The 19,727-nt window shown below is 37.6% G+C and overlaps 1 protein-coding gene across 4 annotated transcripts in view; it reads left to right on the forward strand.

The window, feature by feature from the left end:
* CDK14 (cyclin dependent kinase 14) overlaps nucleotides 1-19,727 on the forward strand; it is a 606,959-nt gene that overhangs the window by 135,584 nt on the left and 451,648 nt on the right. For all 4 annotated transcript variants that reach the window (XM_017895344.1, XM_017895345.1, XM_017895347.1 and 1 more), the window contains one exon: nucleotides 16,301-16,395. In XM_017895344.1, the coding sequence (XP_017750833.1) occupies nucleotides 16,301-16,395 (95 nt within the window). The remainder of the gene's footprint in view (nucleotides 1-16,300; nucleotides 16,396-19,727) is intronic.

Here is a 19,727-nt window from a genome sequence, read left to right on the forward strand (position 1 = left end):
ATTTTTTAAATAGGGAAACCTTTTCCCATTTCTTGTTTTTGTCAGGTTTGTCAGAGATCAGATGGTTGTAGATGTGTGGTTATTTCTCAGGTCTCTGTTCTGTTCATTGGTCTATATATATGTTTTGGTACCAGTACCATGCTGTTTTGGTTACTGTAGCCTTGTAGTATAGTCTGAAGTCAGGTAGTGTGATGCCTCCAGCTTTGTTCTTTTTGCTTAGGATTGTCTTGGCTATGCAGGCTCCATATGAACTTTAAAGTAGTTTTTTCCAGTTCTGTGAAGAAAGTCATTGGTAGCTTGATGGAGATAGCACTGAATCTATAAATTACTTTAGGCAGTATGGCCATTTTCACAATATTGATTCTTCGTATCCATGACCGTGGAACGTTTTTTCATTTGTTTGTGTCCTCTTATTTCGTTCAGGAGTGGTTTGTAGTTCTCCTTGAAGCTGTCCTTCATATCCCTTGTAAGTTGTATTCCTAGGTATTTTATTCTCTTAGTAGCAATTGTGAATGGGAATTCACTCATGATTTGGCTCCCTGTTTGTCTGTTATTGGTGTATAGGAATGCTTGTGGTTTTGCAGATTGGTTTTGTATCCTGAGACTTTGCTGAAGTTGCATATCAGCTTAAGGAGATTTTGGGTGGAGATGATGGTGTTTTCTAGATAAACAATCATGTCATCTGCAAACAGAGACAATTTGACTTCCTCTTTTCCTAATTGAATATCCCTTATTTCTTTCTCTTCCCTGATGGCCCTGGCCAGAACTTCCACTTACTATGTTGCATAGGAGTGGTGAGAGAGGGCATCCTTGTCTTATGCTGGTTTTCAAAGGGAATGCTTCCAGTTTTTGCTTATTCAGTATGATATTGGTTGTGGGTTTGTCATAAATAGCTCTTATTATTTTGAGATACGTCCCATCAATACCTAGTTTCTTGAGACTTTTTAGCATGAAAGGCTGTTGAATTTTGTCAAAGGTCTTTTCTGCATCTTTTGAGATAATGTGGTTTTTGTCCTTGGTGCTGTTTATGTGATAAATTACATTTATTGATTTCCATAAGTTGAACTAGCCTTTTAGCATGAAAGGCTGTTGAATTTTGTCAAAGGTCTTTTCTGCATCTTTTGAGATAATGTGGTTTTTGTCCTTGGTGCTGTTTATGTGATAAATTACATTTATTGATTTCCATAAGTTGAACTAGCCTTGCATTCCAGGGATGAAGCCGACTTGATTGTGATGGATAAGCTTTTTGATGTGCTGCTGGATTTGGTTTGCCAGTATTTTATTGAGGATTTTGCATCAATGTTCATCAGGGATATTGGCCTGAAATTTTCTTTTTTTGTTGTGTCTCTGCCAGGTTTTGGTATCAGGATGATGCTGGCCTCATAAAATGAATTAGAGAGGACTCTCCCTTTTTCTGTTGTTTGGAATTGTTTCAGAAGGAATGCTACCAGCTCCTCTTTGTACCTCTGGTAGAATTTGGCTGTGAATCCTTCTGGTCCTGGACTTTTTTTGGTTGGTAGGCTATTAATTATTGTTTCAATTTCGGAACTTGTTATTGGTCTATTCAGGGATTCGACTTCTTCCTAGTTTAGTTCTAGGAGAGTGTATGTGTCCAGGAATTTATCTATTTCTTCTAGAGTTTTTAGTTTATTTGTGTAGAGATATTTATAGTATTTTCTGATGGTAGTTTGTATTCTGTGGGATTGGTGGTGACATCCCCTTAATAATTTTTTATTGCATCTATTTGATTCTTCTCTCTTTTCTTCTTTATTAATCTGACTAGTGGCCTATTTTGTTGATCTTTCAAAAAACCAGCTCCTGGATTCATTGATGTTTTGAAGAGTTTTTTCTGTCTCTATCTCCTTCAGTTCTGCTCTCATCTTAATTATTTCTTGTCTTCTGCTAGATTTTGAATTTGTTTGCTCTTGCTTCTCTAGTTCTTTTAATTGTGATGTCAGGGTGTCAATTTTAGATCTTTCCTGCTTTCTCTTGTGGGCATGTAGTGCTATAAATTTCCCTCTACACACTGCTTTAAATGTGTCCCAGAGATTCTGGTATGTTGTGTCTTTGTTTTCATTGGCTTCAAAGAACATCTTTATTTCTGCCTTAATTTCCTTATTTACCCAGTAGTCTTTGAGGAGCAGGTTGTTCCGTTTCCATGTACTTATGTGGTTTTGAGTGAGTTTCTTAATCCTGAGTTCTAATTTGATTGCACTGTGGTCTGAGAGACTGTTATGATTTCCATTCTTTTGCATTTGCTGAGGAGTGTTTTACTTCCAGTTATGTGTAAGTGTGATGTGGTGCTGAGAAGAATGTATACTCTGTTGATTTGAGGTGGAGAGAGTTCTGTAGATGTCTGTTAGTTCTGGTTGGTCCAGAGCTGAGTTCAAGTCCTTGATATTTTTGTTAATTTTCTGTCTAATTGATCTAATATTGACAGTGGGGTGTTAAAGTTTCCAACTATTATTGTTTGGGAGTCTAAGTCTTTGTAGGTCTCTAAGAACTCGCTTTATGAATCAGTGTGCTCCTGTATTGGGTGCATATATGTTTAGGATAGTTAACTCTTCTTGTTGCATTGATCCCTTTACCGTTAGTAGTGTCCTTCTTTGTCTCTTTTTATCTTTGTTGGTTTAAAGTCTGTTTTATTGATTGCAACCCTTGCTTTTCTTGCTTTCTGTTTGGTTGGTAAATATTCCTCCATCCCTTTATTTTGAGTGTATGTGTGTCTTTGCATGTGAGATGGGTCTCCTTAATATAGCACACTGATGGGTCTTGACTCTTTATCCAATTTGCCAGTCTGTGTCTTTTCATTGGGACATTTGGCCTGTTTATATTTAAGGTTAATATTGTTAGGTGTGAATTCTATCCTGTCATTATGATGCTAGCTGGTTATTTTGCCCGTTAGTTGATGCAGTTTCTTCATAGTGTTGATGGTCTTTACAATTTGGTATGTTTTTGCAGTGGCTGGTCCTGCTTGTTCCTTTCCATGTTTAGTGCTTCCTTTAGGAGCTCTTGTAAGGCAGGCCTGGTGGTGACAGTGTCTCTCAGCATTTGCTTGTCTGTAAAGAATTTTATTTCTCCTTCCCTTATGAATCTTAGTTTGGCTGGATATGAAATTCTGTGTAAAATACTTTCCTTTAAGAATGTTGAATACTGGTGCCCCCTCTCTTCTGGCTTGTAGGGTTTCTGCCGAGAGATCTGCTGTTAGTCTGATGGGCTTCCCTTTGTGGGTAACCCAACCCTTTTCTCTGGCTGCCCTTACATTTTTTCATTCATTTCAACCCTTACATTTTTTCGTTCATTTCAACCTTGGAGAATCTGATGATTATGTGTCTTGGGGTTGCTCTTGAGGAATATCTTTGTGGTGTTCTCTGTATTTCCTGAATTTGAATGTTGTCCTGCCTTGCTAGGTTGGGGAAGTTCTCCTGGATGATATCCTGAAGAGTGTTTTCCAACTTGGTTCCATTCTCCCCGTCACTTTCAGGTACAATAATCAAATGTAGATTTTGTCTTTTCTCATAGTCCCATATTTCTTGGAGGCTTTGTTTGTTTCTTTTCACTCTTTTTTCTCCAGTCTTATCTTCTTGCTTTATTTCATTGAGTTGATCTTTAATCTCTGATATCCTTTCTTCCCTTGATTGATTGAGCTATTGATACTTGTGTATGCTTCACGAAGTTCTCATGCTGTGTTTTTCAGCTCCATCAGGTCATTTATATTCTTCTCTAAACTGGTTATTCTAGTTAGCAATTTGTCTAACCTTTTTTCAAGGTTTTTAGCTTCATTGCATTGGGTTAGAACATGCTCCTTTAGCTCAGAGAAGTTTGTTATTACCCATTGTCTGAAGCCTACTTGTGTCAGTTCATCAGACTCATTCTCCATCTGGTTTTGTTCCCTTGCTGGTGAGGAGTTGTGATCCTTTGGAGGAGAAGAGGTGTTCTGGTTTTTGTATTTTTAGTAGAGACGGGGTTTCACCGTGTTTGTCAGGATGGTCTCGATCTCCTGACCTTGTGATCCACCCGTCTCGGCCTCCCAAAGTGCAGGGATTACAGGCTTGAGCCACCGCGCCCGGCCTGGTTTTTGTAATTTTAAGCTTTTTTTTTTGTGCTGGTTTCTCCCCATCTTTGTGGATTTATCTACCTTTGGTCTTTGATGTTGGTGACCTTTGGGTGGGGTCTCTGAGTGGACATCCTTTTTGTTGATGTTGATGCTATTCCTATCTCTGTTGGTTTTCCTTCTAACAGTCAGATGCCTCTGCTTCAGGTCTGCTGGAATTTGCTGGAGGTCCAATCTAGACCCTGTTTCCTGGGTATCACCAGCCGAGGCTGCACAACAGCAAAGATTGCTGCCTGTTCCTTCCTCTGGAAGCTTCATCCCAGAGAGGCACCCACCAGATGCCAGCCACAGTTATCCTGTATGAGTGTCTATTGGCCCCCACTGAGAAGTGTCTCCTAGTCAGGATTACACGGGGTTCAGGGACCCACTTGAGGAGGCAGTCTGTCCCTTATCAGAGCTTGAACACCATGCTGGGAGATCCACTGCTCTCTTTAGAGCTGTCAGGCAGGGATGTTTAAGTCTGCTGAAGCTGTGCCCACTGCCACCCCATTCCCTGGTTGCTCTCTCCCAGGGAGATGGGGGTTTTATCTCTAAGTCCCTGACTTGGGGCAGCTGCCTTTCTTTCAGAGATGCCCTGCCCAGAGAGGAGGAATCTAGAGGAGTCTGGCCACAGTGGCCTTCGGCCTGGCCTTACTGAACTGCAGTGGGCTCTGCCCATTTCACCTTCCTGGCAGCTTTGTTTACACTGTGAGGGTAAAACCACCTACTCAAGCCTCAGCAAAGGCAATGCCCCTCCCCTCACCTAGCTTAAGCTTCCCAGGTCAACTTGAGACTACTAAGCTGTCAGTGAGAATTTCAAGCCAGTGGATCTTAGCTTGCTGGGCACCATGGAGGTGAGACCTGCCCAGCCAGACCACTTGGCTTCCTGGCTTCAGTCCCCTTTCCAAGGGAGTGAACAGTTCTGTCTCCCTGGGATTCCAGGTGCCACTGGGGTATGAAAAATAAACTGCTGCTGCTAGCTCAGTGTCTGCCCAAACGGCTGCCCAGTTTTGTGCTTGAAACCCAGGGCCCTGGTGGCCTAGGCACCGGAGGGAATCTCCTGGTCTTTCGGTTGCGAACACTGTGGTAAAATAACAGTATCTGGGCCAGAGTGCGCTGTTCCTCCTGGTACAGTCTCTCATGGCTTCCCTTGGCTGGGGGAGGGAAATCCCTCGACCCATTGCGCTTCCTGGGCGAGGGATTTCCTACCCAGGTTTGGCTAGCCCTCTGTGGGCTGCACCACCTGTCCAACCAGTCCCAGTGAGATGAACCGGGTACCTAAGTTGGAAATGCCAAAATCACTTGCCTTCTGTGTCAATCTCGCTGGGAACTGCAGATGGGAGCTGTTCCTATTTGGCCATCTTGCCAGCCAATCCTGTCTGCTGCCTATTTGTTCTCTGCCCTGTTGTGATAAGAAGGGATACTTTATTATGTTTTTGTTTGTTTGTTTGTTTGTTTTGGTGGAAAAGTTAATTTTCACCAGATTCTGAATTGGGCAGAAAATGGAGACAGTAACACTTTTTGCATAACGCCATTTTCCATCCCCTGCAGCAGTGTAAAGGATTGATTGGTTAATACCCATGGGAAGCATGGGAAAGCAAGGGAGCCTTATAGACACAGGTGTTACTTTTTACAATGCTTAGAGGATGTAACAATGGCTGATAAGCATCAAAGGAAGACCCTCTTTCCTTAAGAGTCACCATGATTTATGTCATGCTTTTATCATTATTTTAAAAAAAATATTAGTTATCTTTTATAAGCTCCAAGAGTAGAGCTGAAAAGGAAGGAGAACGTGATAAAAGTATGGCATTACAGCTACTGTTTTAATGAGGAAAGCATTGTTTTTTGGAAATACTGTGTTAGAAACTATTTTAAAATACCATGCCTTCCCAACTGTATACATCTATATGCTCTTCACATACAGGCCATTATATATTAGAAGCCTTGACGGAAATCAAGGAACCAAGAATGCCTTGACCTCAGTGGCCATCATGCTAATGTAACTGGCTGATTGTTTTTTTTTTCTTCGGATAGTGGCACTTTAAAATTCATGCAAAATATAAAGAATGTGATTTTATTTATAGTGGTATATTTTAAGAGGGTGTTTGACAGGGTTTTAAAATTTGTTTCAGACATATATTGAGTGTCCACTTTTCCTAGGACTAGTCCCTGTGTAGTGTTTAATACTGTCATTGATATGACAAACCTTCCCTCCCCTATTCCTGCCACCTCCCCTAACCCAGCTGTGCTCCTCAGTAGCTGCAATTCTTGGGAGTACTACGGGAGATTTCCTGTCTTGCTGGACCAATTTAGAAGGGATTTCATTGAGTTGTGCTGTCATAAGCTGATCTTAAAGAGGGCATATTTTCAGAAACTCGTATTTAGGTTAAGGTCCTCTCTACATTCCACAAATTGCTCCAAATTTACCTCTTTTCATCACCATAAAAATCTATATCCCATGATAGGCAGGCCTAATCTGGGAGATGTGGGAGGAGGGTGCAAACCTGCAAATGAGAGTTTCACTTCAGTTTTTAGATACTTGTTCTTGGGGTGTGGCGGGTGTCTCATCTTGGCATTACTTCCTCTTCTGGGGAGTGGAAAATTCCCAGATTAGAACCAAACCCCATTGACAGGTTGTTACCATGTGTGGTGTTTGGATCCGTACCTCTGTGCAGCACCTAGATCTATTTTATAACCCAAGTTACCTATCAATGATGCATTACCTTAGTGTGACTATGATAGGGCTGTCAATGCTGGGTGATAAAGCTTGTTCTGGAGATCAAAGGCAAAATAAAAATTAGCCCAGTCAGGTTTGACTTTAAATCCTTATTTAATGGGGCCACGTGGTTCTGATTAAATCCTTCCTCTCTCACCCTCATATCCACTCTCACAGTTACAGTGTAATGTACTGGAGAAGTGATTCTCCATTATGGTTTTCCTCAATTCAGGGGGTACTCAGCAATCTTAAGCAAGGAGTTATGTGTGAGGGTTAAAATTAATTTTCAATGAAGTCAGTATGAAGCTATGGACATTCTTACTGGATATCATGGTATCATTACAGTGAACACTGAGGTATTCTCATGAAGTTTATAAAAATGCAGTTCAGACACCCATGCTTGCCTCTGCGAGTGGGGTTTCAATAGAAGACAGACTGAAGCATGTTTAGTATTTCCTCTGTGCGGGTAAGAGTTAGGGCTCTGTGGGAATATTACACCAGTATAATAGTAACAAAGAAAATCGTTTTCAATTCTGATCATCTTGGTTTGAATTCCAGTTCTGCCAGTAACTGTTAAGATTTTAGATGAGTGAGTTTATTTTTTCAGTCTGTAAATTATTCATGTTCAAATGGGGATAGTAATAGAACCAACCTTATGGTGGTATTATAGAGATTAAGTTTATGTAATGCATATAAAATGATTAGCTTAAGGCCTGGTACGTAATTACTTGATGTTAGCTAGTTGTTGTTATTATTATTACACAGACAATGAACTAGAGCTGTCAAGGGTTAAGAACACCTTTATGGCAGAGTGGCAAACATTGTTCAGCCGGAACATTGTGTACACTTTTCATTATCCATGTCAATGTTCCCCTCCGCTAGCCCAGATAATTGACGGTTCTCTATACTTTTATTCATTTTTTTAAAAAAAGTATTGACATCATCTCATTAAATTTCACATCTGTGTGCAGTTAGTGTCTGTTAGAAATTGCTGATTAGCCTTGTATTTCCACGTCTCTAAAGTGGTATCTCAAGGCTACACTCTAAGTAGGGAAATGATAAGCAGAGAATAGTTGTCCCATAAAGCTGTTTCTCATCCATCCACATATCTGACATCAAAAAGCCAAAGATAATGTTTAAGATTGACTATACCTTGGTTTGATCCAGCATCTTTATTTAAATGTGATGATTTAATAAAGTTGCAAGGAAAAAAAGACACAGGCCTCAACTTTAATTATAAAAATCTCTCCTTCTGAATTGTTCTTTTTTTTACTTATTTGATAGGAAGAATTTTATTATTGACCTCTTTAAAGATTTGGCATTTGGATTCCTTATTTATATATATAGTAATTATAGATTAGACCATTTCTGCATACTTAATATAGGGGACTCACTTTATAAGACTCTAACTGTCAAAGCGGAGACTGTCTCTTGGATGCATCCTATTCCATAGGCCTATTCTTTTGTAGACTAGGAAAAGTTTTAGATAGGAATTACATGCCTTTGATTCTTCCTATGGAGTCAGCATGATTGATTTGTAAGTTACAGAATATTTCCACAATGTCTACCTATCAGTTTCACAGGGCAAATAATGTTGATTGTTTTACCACAAAATATGGGAAAATATTAATTTTTTGCCATTGTAGTGTTAACAGAATATAGAATACAACCACAGCAGTTAATGCATCCAAATCCGATTAATTAGATAGACTGCTTTGTACCACTAGCATCTTCCTTTACTAAATCTTTCTTGTGAATGAATGATTTTCATTAAAAAAATTTTGTTTTCTAATTTCTTCAGTAGTTTTTTCAAGTAGTAAGTTTAATATGATCTGTCTTAAAAACAATTACATTAACTCTTTTATACAAAGCTATCTATGTAGAGTGAATATATCATTTCTAGAAAATTATTTGTGCCTTTCCAGAAAGAGAAAATTTTGTCTTCCTATTCTCTTGCCAAGTGGTGACTGTGTCTTATACTTACTTTAAGTAGTCATTAGCAGTTTATCTCCTAATAAGAATAAAAAGGTAATTTTCCGCTGCTACATTTTTAACTTAGATTGGATTCATTCTTAAAGGAGCACAAAAGCAAACACACAGACCTCTCATTCTGATTTTAAATAATTTAGAGTGGAACTGTGAACACAATATTTTCCCCATTGAAGATCATTTTATACTGAAGTTTAATATAGGTTTTTAAATTTCTATTTAAAACTTAGGCTCAGGAGGGTGATGGTAAAGTGTGACATTCACAAGCTGTTTCCTGGTGATGAAAAATGCATGAGAACATAACCCACACAGGACTAGTCAGGCGACTTTGAATGTAATTTTCCATTAAATTTTACTTGATTTAACTCAACACATGGTTTGTATCTTACAAATTTCTTGAAGAAAAAAATAGGTGGTCCTAAGGGAATATAATGCTTAAAGAGCTCATCATTGTAATCATAGTTTAAATTACATGGAACCGAGTTAAATTCCTAAAAAAAATCTTATACCCTCCCCTCCCTTCTTCTCCTCCCTCCATTCCTTTCTATATTATTTTTTGAAATATCTTTGTCCTTCATATATATATATACACACATATATATATCTATATTTTATGCTGTCTGCATATATTTTATATATATCTATATATACACATATATATATGGAGAGAGAGAGAGAGAGAGAGAGAGAGAGAGAGAGTGTGTGTGTGTGTGTGTGTGTGTGTGTTATGGACTGAATGCTGTTCCCTTAAAATTCCTATGTTGATGTCCCAGCCCCCAGTACCTGAAAATGTAACTGTATTTGAAGGTAAGGTTTTAAAAGCGGTGACTAAATTAAATTTTGGTCATTGGGTATGACCCTAATATAATATGACTGATGTCGTTGCAAGAAGTGTAGAGACACCAGGCATCCCGTCAGCCAGAGGGAAGGCCATGTGAGGACACATGAGAAGGTGGCCATCTGCAAGCCAAGGAGAGAGGACTCAGGAGAAACAAACCCTGCCAAAACCTTGATCTTGGACTTCTAGCTTCCAAAACTGTGAAAAAATAAATTTTTGTTGTTGAAGCCACCAAGTATGTGGTGTTTTGTTATGACACCTCTAGCAATCCATACATATGTATAAAATAAACCCTTGTTATTTGGTTAGGATTTTTTCTTTAAACACTGTTAATTTGTGTTGCTAGTTTTGTTTTCTCATACTGAGTGCTAGCAAAATTTGTGCTGCTAGTTTTGTTTTCGCATACTGAATGCTAAAAGGGGGCAGATTACTTAGATGGCTTTACTTTAAGGAAAAATATTTAATTGAAATTCAGTGTATGGTCTTGGGCAAATCGGTGTTTCTGGGAAGTTTTCATTTTTATACATTTATATTAGAGTAAATGATGCCTACAGTGTTATGTAGCTCTAGGAGCTCTGATTTTGTGAAGGCAGGAATTCTATTTTTGATCTATATTTCATTATAAAATTAGTAATCATGGAGCTTGAGGAGGAATTGACCCCACATTGAATGCTTGGTCAGGAAATGGGTTACTGTTGTGTCCAGCAGTACAGATTGAGTACTTGACCCTGGAAGCTTTCTTGCAGCACTTACTAATTTTCCAGCAGTTCTCTCAGCATTTGCCACAGTCATTCCTCCACTGAGGTGCCACTGTCTAGAGATAGGCTGGATTAATAGTTGGGACTCTCAAAGATGAACTTGTTTCTTCTCTTTTTATTGGCATTATGATGAGTAACAGTAGTTGCCTGATAATACCTCCTCAGTCTACACAGCTTTAGGCAACCTTGTGCTATATACACCTGGAAAGATCTGACTTTAGATTTTGCAAAAATCTGTTTAGTTCCATACATAAATTAGGTTCTTTTTCATTACACAGAATAAGGAAACAAACTCATGGAAGTTTATGTGTAGTGGGTTGACTTCAACCATTGAGCCTTTACTCTATTTACAGGTGAATTGGATAGTAGAAAATTTTATTATGTGCCTGTTTTCTACAATCTCTGTGGCCTTAATTTTAAGCCCCTAACGTTTGGACATATTTAGAGATATATTTGTTATTGTAAGGATTAACATAATAGGTTCCTATTTTATGGAAGAGATTAGTATCTAAAGCACAAATACTCATTAATAACTGCCCAATAGTGGAAGTTGGGTGGTTTCCTGTCTTGTTCTTGCATTTAAAAGTAATGGATCAAATATTTCACCATTTAATATGAGGTTTGTTACAGGTTTCTATAAAAATAATATTGAATTTGGAACCTTTCCTTTGTTGCTAGATTACATAATTATTTTATTTCGGATACACAGTATACTGAATTTTAAAATTATATTTCAGGATTTTCTCTTATGTAGTGAAATATATTAGTAAATTTTTTGAGGTTGAATCATTTTGAATTCATGAGATAAATCTCATTTGGCCCTGGTATATTATTCTTGTAGCATATTTGCAGAAATTAATTTTTAAAAATTTTCTTAGAATTTTTGCTCCTGTGTTTGTGATACTTGGCCTTTTGTTTAATTAGTTAGTTAATTTTGGTAATAGGGTTTTGCTAGTTAGAAGCATTTTATATTTTTATGCTATCTGCTTCATACAACTTAGTATATCTGTTTCTTAAATTTTAGTAGAAGTTGCCCTTAGAAGATTCTATTTTAAGATTAATTCTGTAAATTTATTCTGTTTATTGTGTCTTAGTTTTTGTATTTTGCTGAGGTCAATTTGGGTGATTAATTTTTTCTAGAAAGTATGTACTAAATTTTGAATATTTTGGTATAAAGCTGTTTATAGTATTCCAGGTTAATTAACGACAACAAAAACATTCGTTCTTAAACTGAGTTATGTTCTCTTTGTATTTCCAGTGTTTAGTTCTCTTTTTAATGAGACTTTCCAGATAATTATCTGTTTTAATGGTCTTTACAAATAGCATTTGGTTTTATTAATCATGTTTATAATACTTTTGTCTTGTATTTTACAAATATCTTTCATTGTCTTTAATAATCTCTTCCTACTCTGTTCTTTGTTGCTTTTCTAGCTGCCATTAAAAGTCTAAATCATACTGCTTTATTGTTTTCTATTATATGCATATATTTAAATTTTCTTTTATGTGTTGATTTGGCTGCATGCCATAGGTCTTAAATGGTCATGCTCTCATTGTCACATATTTATGAATTTTAAGTTTTGATTTTTTTAAACCCATATTGTTAAACTATTCAGCTTTAATTTTTTTATTTCAACAAGATAGCATTTGTTGTATATATTTAAGATACACAGATTGAGTATCCCCTATCTGAAATGCTTGGTACAGAGGTATTTTGGCTTTAAGATTTTTTTGGATTCTGGAATATACATGAGATATCTTAGGAAGGGGACTCCAAGTCTAAACATGAAATTCACTTATGTTTCATATATAGCTTATATGCATAGTCTGAATGTAATTTTATACAATATTTTAAATAATTTTGTGCACCTGTCACATGAGGTCAGGTGTGGAATTTTCCACTTGTGGCATTGTGCGGTGTTCAAAAGTTTCAGATTTTGGAACATTTTGATTTTAAGGTTTTTGGATTAGGGATTCTAACCTATATAGCGTGGTGTTATGGGATACATATAGATAGTGAAATGATTACTGTAGTGAAGCAAATTAACATGTCTATCATCTCATATAGTTACCCATTTTTTTTTGTTGTGGCAAGAACAGCTAAAATCTACTCATTTAGCAGGAATCCCAAATACAGTACGATTTTGTTAATTATAGTCTTAATTTCTTTTTTTTTTTTTTTTTTGAGACGGAGTCTCGCTCTGTCGCCCGGGCTGGAGTGCAGTGGCCAGATCTCAGCTCACTGCAAGCTCCGCCTCCCGGGTTTACACCATTCTCCTGCCTCAGCCTCCCGAGTAGCTGGGACTACAGGTGCCCGCCACCTCGCCCGGCTAGTTTTTTGTATTTTTTTAGTAGAGACGGGGTTTCACAGTGTTAGCCAGGATGGTCTCGATCTCCTGACCTCGTGATCCGCCCGTCTCAGCCTCCCAAAGTGCTGGGATTACAGGCTTGAGCCACCGCGCCCGGCCTATAGTCTTAATTTCTAATTTAATTGCATTGTGTTCAGAAAAAGCAACTTGAAATGTTTTTGCAGTTTTCAATATTGAGATTATCTTTGTGACTTAATCTATGATCATTTTTTGGTGAATTTTAAATGTGTGCTTGAAAGAATATAAATATATGAATATGTATATTAATTAAGCCGTTGTTTCTAATATTTGAGCCCCATAGATTCCTTAATTATTAGTTACTTGCTTGCTCTGTCGATTAGTAGTGTATGCTTGTCTTTCATTATCACCAACAGATTCTTGCTTTATTGCTACTAACAATTGTTTGATACATTTCAAAATTATGTTATTTGGCCTTTACTAGTTTACTAGTTTATTAGACTTCTTGGTGGATTTTTAACATTCATTTTTTATGGGAGATACTAATTTAATCTATTTATTGTTTTGTAAATTCTGTCTTGTCTGCTATCAATACTACTATTGGTATTATTTTTAAAAATGCTTATTGAGCTATATTTTCCCTTACTCCTTTATTTTCAGATTTACTCTTTTAAATCTCTTCTTAATAGCATATTGCTATATTTTTTTTTTTATTTTTTTAATCGGAGAGCTTTTCCTTTAATAGGGGAAGTTGATTCATTTATGTTTATTGTAATCATTGATATGTTTTGACTTAACTTTATTCTTATTTTATAAAATTTTACTTTGCATGCTTTCTTACTGAATATGCCTTCTCCTCTAACCTCTCACTCCTTACCCTCTTTCTCTTTCATTGCATTTTTTTCCCATTCCTCCCTCCCCAATTTGTTTGGGATTTGTACACCTTATTTATATCAATTTACTGATTACCTTTTAAAGGTTAAGAAACATTCTAAAAGGTATGCATTTGGGGTTTCAATCTGTATCTGCAATATATTCTGATTTATTCAAGAAAGCTCAGTGTGGTTTTATTTCTTCTTTCCTACTGTTCCTTGCCTTGTCCCCCCATCACTCCAGCTACATCTTACATTGAGATAATTTTATATCTAGATTTTTTTCTGTGAGTAGTAAAATTGTTGTGTTTCCATGTTTCACTTGAGGGACTGCCTTGAGCGTAGTATTAATTATGCAAAATTATTTTTCCTTTTAATTTTGAAAATATTGCTTAACTGTCTTTTTGCAGCTATTACAATCTGTGACAATACATTTGCTGACTAAATTTTCTATTTAGATGCAACCTCTCCCTTAAGTTTTCTGGGAGAATTCTGTTCAGCCATTCAGCTTATTACTTTTTTAGCCTCTGGGGTTCAAGCAATTCTCCTGCCTCAGCCTCCCCAGTAGCTGGGACTACAGATGTGCACCACCACGCCCAGCCAATTTTTGTACTTTTAGTAGAGATGGGTTTTCACCATGTTGGGCATGATGGTCTCGATCTCCTGACCTCATGATCCGCCTGCCTCTGCCTCCCAAAATGCTGGGATTACAGGTGTAAGCCACCGTGCCTGGCCTATTTAAAGTTATCCTTACTTGCAATGTCAACTTGCCTTCCAAGCTTTTAGCTTATCTGCCCACTGAATTTTATTCTTCTCTTTTAGGATGTTGATTTTCCTAAAATGATTTGTGATTTTTGGTTGTATACTCATATTTGTACTTGAGAATCACTGTCAGCTTATTTTATTTTCTGTAAATTGTCTCTGCTGACTGTGTGAAAGGGATTACAGCTTGGGGGATGGGGAGACATTGCTTTTTCTCTGGGTATTGGCTACTTGAGTCCTTGCTCTGCTCAGATACCACACTCTAAGCCGTCTCCTGAGCAGATGCCTCTGCAGCTTGCTTGGGAGGACACTGCAGTCTCAACTGTTTATGTGTTGATTGGTCTCATGTTCACTTAGAGGTTCCTGCTTCTTTTCTTTAATAGTCTTCTCCTACATGGTCAGGCTTTTCCCTGAAGTTTTGATTCTGATTACCTTCTTTCAGAATTCTTCAAGATTTCTGATTAGATATTGGCACTCTTTTTTGTTTTCTGTTTCTAATTCTGATTTATTATTTTTGAAAAATAACTTTTCAGTCATGATGGGGTATTTTGGGTGGGAAGGAAGTAAGAAACGTGTATTCAACTGGCCACATAAAATCCTAATAAATAGTAGGAGTTAGAATCGTTGCCCACATGTGTGTTTTTTGGTAAGTGGTACAGGAGTATACTCAAAAGTAGTGTTCAAGCCCAACTTCAAGAATACAAGTTCTAAACTTCTGAAGTTGGTTATTTATGAAGTACTACAAATATTAGCCACCTTTTATGAATTATGTATATGTGTGTATATATATTTATATTGGAATAAATCTCTTTAATAAGATATTTTTCATTCCTTGTGTAATTATCATTTTCTAATATGCTTTGGTATTACCCTTTTATTTAATAGCAACAGTATAATAATAGATCATTTCTTATTGAAATAGAAGGTGAATGCTTCTCCACCACGGAGGACAACACTCCACTTTTCTTGCTCCATAGTTAAAGTTGGAGTGGGAGTTGAGCACAATAAGAGTGATGAGGTCACTCCCTCTTAGCATTTTTTTGGTCCTGTTGGGATGTGACCTGTCTTAAGGAAGAGTTATTTGGTGGCAGCTATGCCTTAAGGATTGATTTATGTGTATGTAAGAGAGTTCCATTTTGTATTAGTGATAGCTGAGTGATAACATCTTCTGATTATCTGTTTGAATTATCACTAAAAGGTATCAGAGGAGTACCTTTATCTGGCTGAATATTATACCATCATGATTTACAACGGGATACAGTAAATATTTTCAGCTTTGTCAGCCATGTGATCCGTATTGGAACTACAGCTCTGTTGTAGTTTGAAAATCATGAAAAAATATACAAGTGAATGACCATGACCATGTTTCAGTAAAACTTTATGAACACTAAAATTTAATTTTCATATTATTTTCACATATCGTGAAATGTTATTCTTGTTTTGCTTTGTTTCCTTCAACCATTAAAAAAGTAAAACTATTCTAAACTTATGGGATATACAAAAACAGGTAGTGGGCTGGATTTGACCCATGGGCCACAGTTTGCCAGCTCATAATTTAGAAGATTGTGTAATAATATGTAAAGTATTCACAATTTATTGAATAAAAAAAGGGAGGGTCAGGTTAAAAAACAGTAGATATAGTGCAATTTCATTTATGTAAGAAAGCAATCATCAGCTTACAGATAGCACTGGAAGAGCAGATATCAAAATATTAACAGTGGTTCCCTGGTTAGATTATGGGAATAATTTCATTCTACATTGTGTTTATTTGCATTTTTTGAGTTTTGTACCCTGTTTATTATGTTGTTTTGAAAAATAAATATGTACGCCAGAAAAAACAGTTATTTAAAAAGTGACAGAGAATCTGTACATTCTCAGCAAAATCATGGTATTTGTTGTTAATTAATTTGATATAATCTGTTTTGCTTACCCTGTGCTTCATTTTTAGCCAACAAGTCCCAAATTTGGAAAAGCTGACTCATATGAAAAGCTGGAAAAACTAGGGGAAGGATCTTATGCTACAGTATACAAAGGGAAAAGCAAGTAAGTTCATTATTTTTGGAATATTTCACATGTGCAGTGTATCAGCCCTCTTATTACTAAATAGCATTTTATTTAATTCTTATTTAATATACAATAGATTTTCCTCCCTCAGGGTATCTTTTTTTTTTTTCTTTTGGCAAGTGTATAAAACTCATTGGAATTGGTATACCCTGCTAGTAAACAGTTTTTCAGACTGTTCAATTTATTTTTCTGTTTAACACTCCTCCCCACAACATTGTTTTCTCTTTCTTTCAAAGGAGTTGGAACCGTCTAATGAGAATTCATTTCCAGGTGAATTATGTGATTAATTTCTCATAGAGATTTAGTGTTGGGAATAGGAGTATTGATTTGGCAATACCAAATGTATTGGCCATTCTTGGGGTCTTTTTAAATTAAGCTTTTACTCCATCTTTCAGAAGTCTCTTAAAAAAAGGCAAACTTTTCTTTTTCTTTCTGTCTGATTTGGCATCATGCTGCATATATTTTCTATAGAGAAACAACTCTCTCCTCCTTTTCTTCTTTCTCTCCATTGTTCTCTGTCAGTCAGGGCACAGATTTGGATTCTTAAAAAGCTTGTCCTCATGTGTTTCTGATTGACCTCCTTCCTCTCCCTTATTGATTAAGGACAGAGTTAGTGACATGTAGTTGCAGATAAATTAATGCTATCTGTGCAACAACCACAGAAGTCACAAACTTTGTTTTAACTTTATAACTCTACCAGATGATGTTGCAAAATAATTTTCGATACCGGCCCTGTTACCTCTGTTTAAAATCTTTATAGAAGATAGGACTTTTTTTTTTTTTTTCTGAGACAGCATTTCGCCCTGTTGCCCAGGCTGGAGTACAGTGGCCTGATAACGGCTCATTGCATTCTCAACCTCCTGGGCTCAAACAGTCCTCTTGCCTTAGCCACCTGAGTAGCTGGCACTACAAGCATATGCCATCATGTCTGGCTATTTTTTAAAAAATTCTTTTGTAGAAACAGAATTTTCTTGTGTTGCCCAGGCTGGTTTTAAACTCCTAGGCTTAAGTGATCCTCTGGCCTCGGACATACAAAGTGTTGGGATTACAGGCATGAACCACTGCACCCAACCAGATTAGGACATTGTAACTTAAGTAATTAGAAGATATAGAAGAGAACAATTCTCTGAAGGATCATTCTAAATACATAGTTGGAAATTTTGATTATGTGCTAATTTAGGTAATCTTAGGATTTTCAGGAGTGTGGTGTTATACCTGTTTGTTCATGTTTCTTAAGTTTAGAAAATGAAATATTCCTTATCAAGAAAGATATGTGTAAGGCAAAAATACCGTGAAGTCAAAAGTAGTAGTATTAATTTTGAGACTTGTAAAAAAAAGTTTGCAAAAATTGTGCAGGGAGCCGTCTTTATTCTACACCCAGGCAGATTGGAGCACCCGCTTGCCTGGTTCTGCATCCTGAACTGCTCCACCCGCTCTGTCCAGAGATCCTGGTATAGCGGAGCCCTCTTCACTCCATGCCCAGGCAGATCTCCAGGCATTCAAAGCACCCGCTCACTTCACCTGGATTGGCAGCCTCAGTTGCCCCACCCTTCCTTTGCAGACATCCAGGTGCAGGAGGGGCCCTTTCTGCTTCACATCCAGGCAGATCTCCAGGCAGTTAGAGCACCTGCTCACCTGATTCAGCATCCTGAGTCACTCACTCTCTCCTGTGCAGAGACCATGGTGCAGCTAGGCCTTCTGTGCTCCACACCCAGGCAGATCTCCAGGCATTTGGAGCACCAGTTCACCTGGAATGGCAGTCTAAGCTGCCTCACCCTTTCTACACAAAAACTCTGGTGTAGCAGGGTCCTCTTTCCTCCATGCCCTGGCAAATCTCCAGGGATCTGGAGTACTTACGCTCCTGGATTAGGAGTTTAGGCTGCCTCCACTTCCTCTGCATAGGCTGCGGATGTTTCCCAGTTTCATGCTTAGGCACACCTCTGGGTGCTTGGTGGTTTTCCACTGGATTCTCCAGTGCTGGTGCTTGTTGCCTGCCATCAGGGGATGACCATCTTGCCTCCTGTCCCCCAGGACTGAGAATGGAACTCAGAACACTGTGGACTCCACAGATCAGCCCATTGCCTAAGGCAACAGAGAGCATCCCCCCATAAATAAGGATCAAGTATATATCCAGCCACGTTGGCTGCAGTAGGTTCTTACCCATAAGTGCCATCCACTGGCTCTGGGTCAAACTGAACAGCCCCATATAAAAGCTGCTGATAGAAATGCATAGGGCTATAGAAGCAAAGACAAAAGATCCTACCCAGCATCCTCTGCAGTCACAACACAGAGGGACTGGGGAGAAGGGAAAGGGAAAGGAAAAAAAAAAAACCATATCAATAATATTATAGAGAAAGAAAGAAAAGAAAAAATCCAGTCTGTACAAAATAATCACAAAATTATGGTGCCATTATCTCCAGATGAGAAGGAACCAGCACAAAAATTCTGTTATTGTGAAAAATCTGAATGTCATGACACCACTGAAGGATCACAGTAACTCTCCAGCAATAATTTGTGACCAAAGTGGAAACTCAGAAATGACAGATAAATAATTCAAAGCATGAATTACAAGGAAACTCAGTAAGATCCAAGACATGATTCAAAATCTACACAAAGAAACTTCTAAATCAATCCAGGAAATGAAGAAAGAGATCTAACATCTTAAAAGGAAATCAGTCAGCATTTGTAGAATTGAAAAGCTCACTTAAGGAATTTCAGTACAATTGAGGCCAGACATAGTGACTCACTCCTGTAATCCCAGCACTTTGGGAGGCCAAGGCGAGCAGATCATCTGAGGTCAGGAGTTTGAAACCAGCCTGGACAACATGATGAAACCCTGTCTCTACTAAAAATACAAAAATTAGCTGGGTGTGGTGGTGCATGCCTATAATCTCAGCTACTCCAGAGGCTGAGGCATGAGAATAGCTTGAATTTGGGAGGCGGAGGTTACAGTGAGCTGAGATCACGCCACTGCACTCCAGCTTGGGCAACAGAGCAAGACTGTCTCAAAAAAAAAAAAAAAAAAAAAAAAAAGAGAAAAGAAAACAGTTGAAAGCTTCAATAGTTTAGACCAAGTGGAAGAAATAATTTCAGAGCTTGAAGACCAATCTTTTAACTAACCCAGACAAAATAACCAGGTTTTTTAATGAACAAAGTCTTTGAGAAATATGGGATAATGTAAAGTGATCAAACCTACAAATTATTGGCATTCCTGAGTGAGACAGAGAAAAGGTAAACAACCTGGAAAACATATTTGAGGGAATAATCCCAGAAAAATCCCCTAATGTTGGTAGAGAGGTAGATATCCAGAT

This window comes from Rhinopithecus bieti, unplaced genomic scaffold, assembly GCF_001698545.2.
Source record: "Rhinopithecus bieti isolate Rb0 unplaced genomic scaffold, ASM169854v2 scaffold_26425, whole genome shotgun sequence".
NCBI lineage: Eukaryota > Metazoa > Chordata > Mammalia > Primates > Cercopithecidae > Rhinopithecus > Rhinopithecus bieti.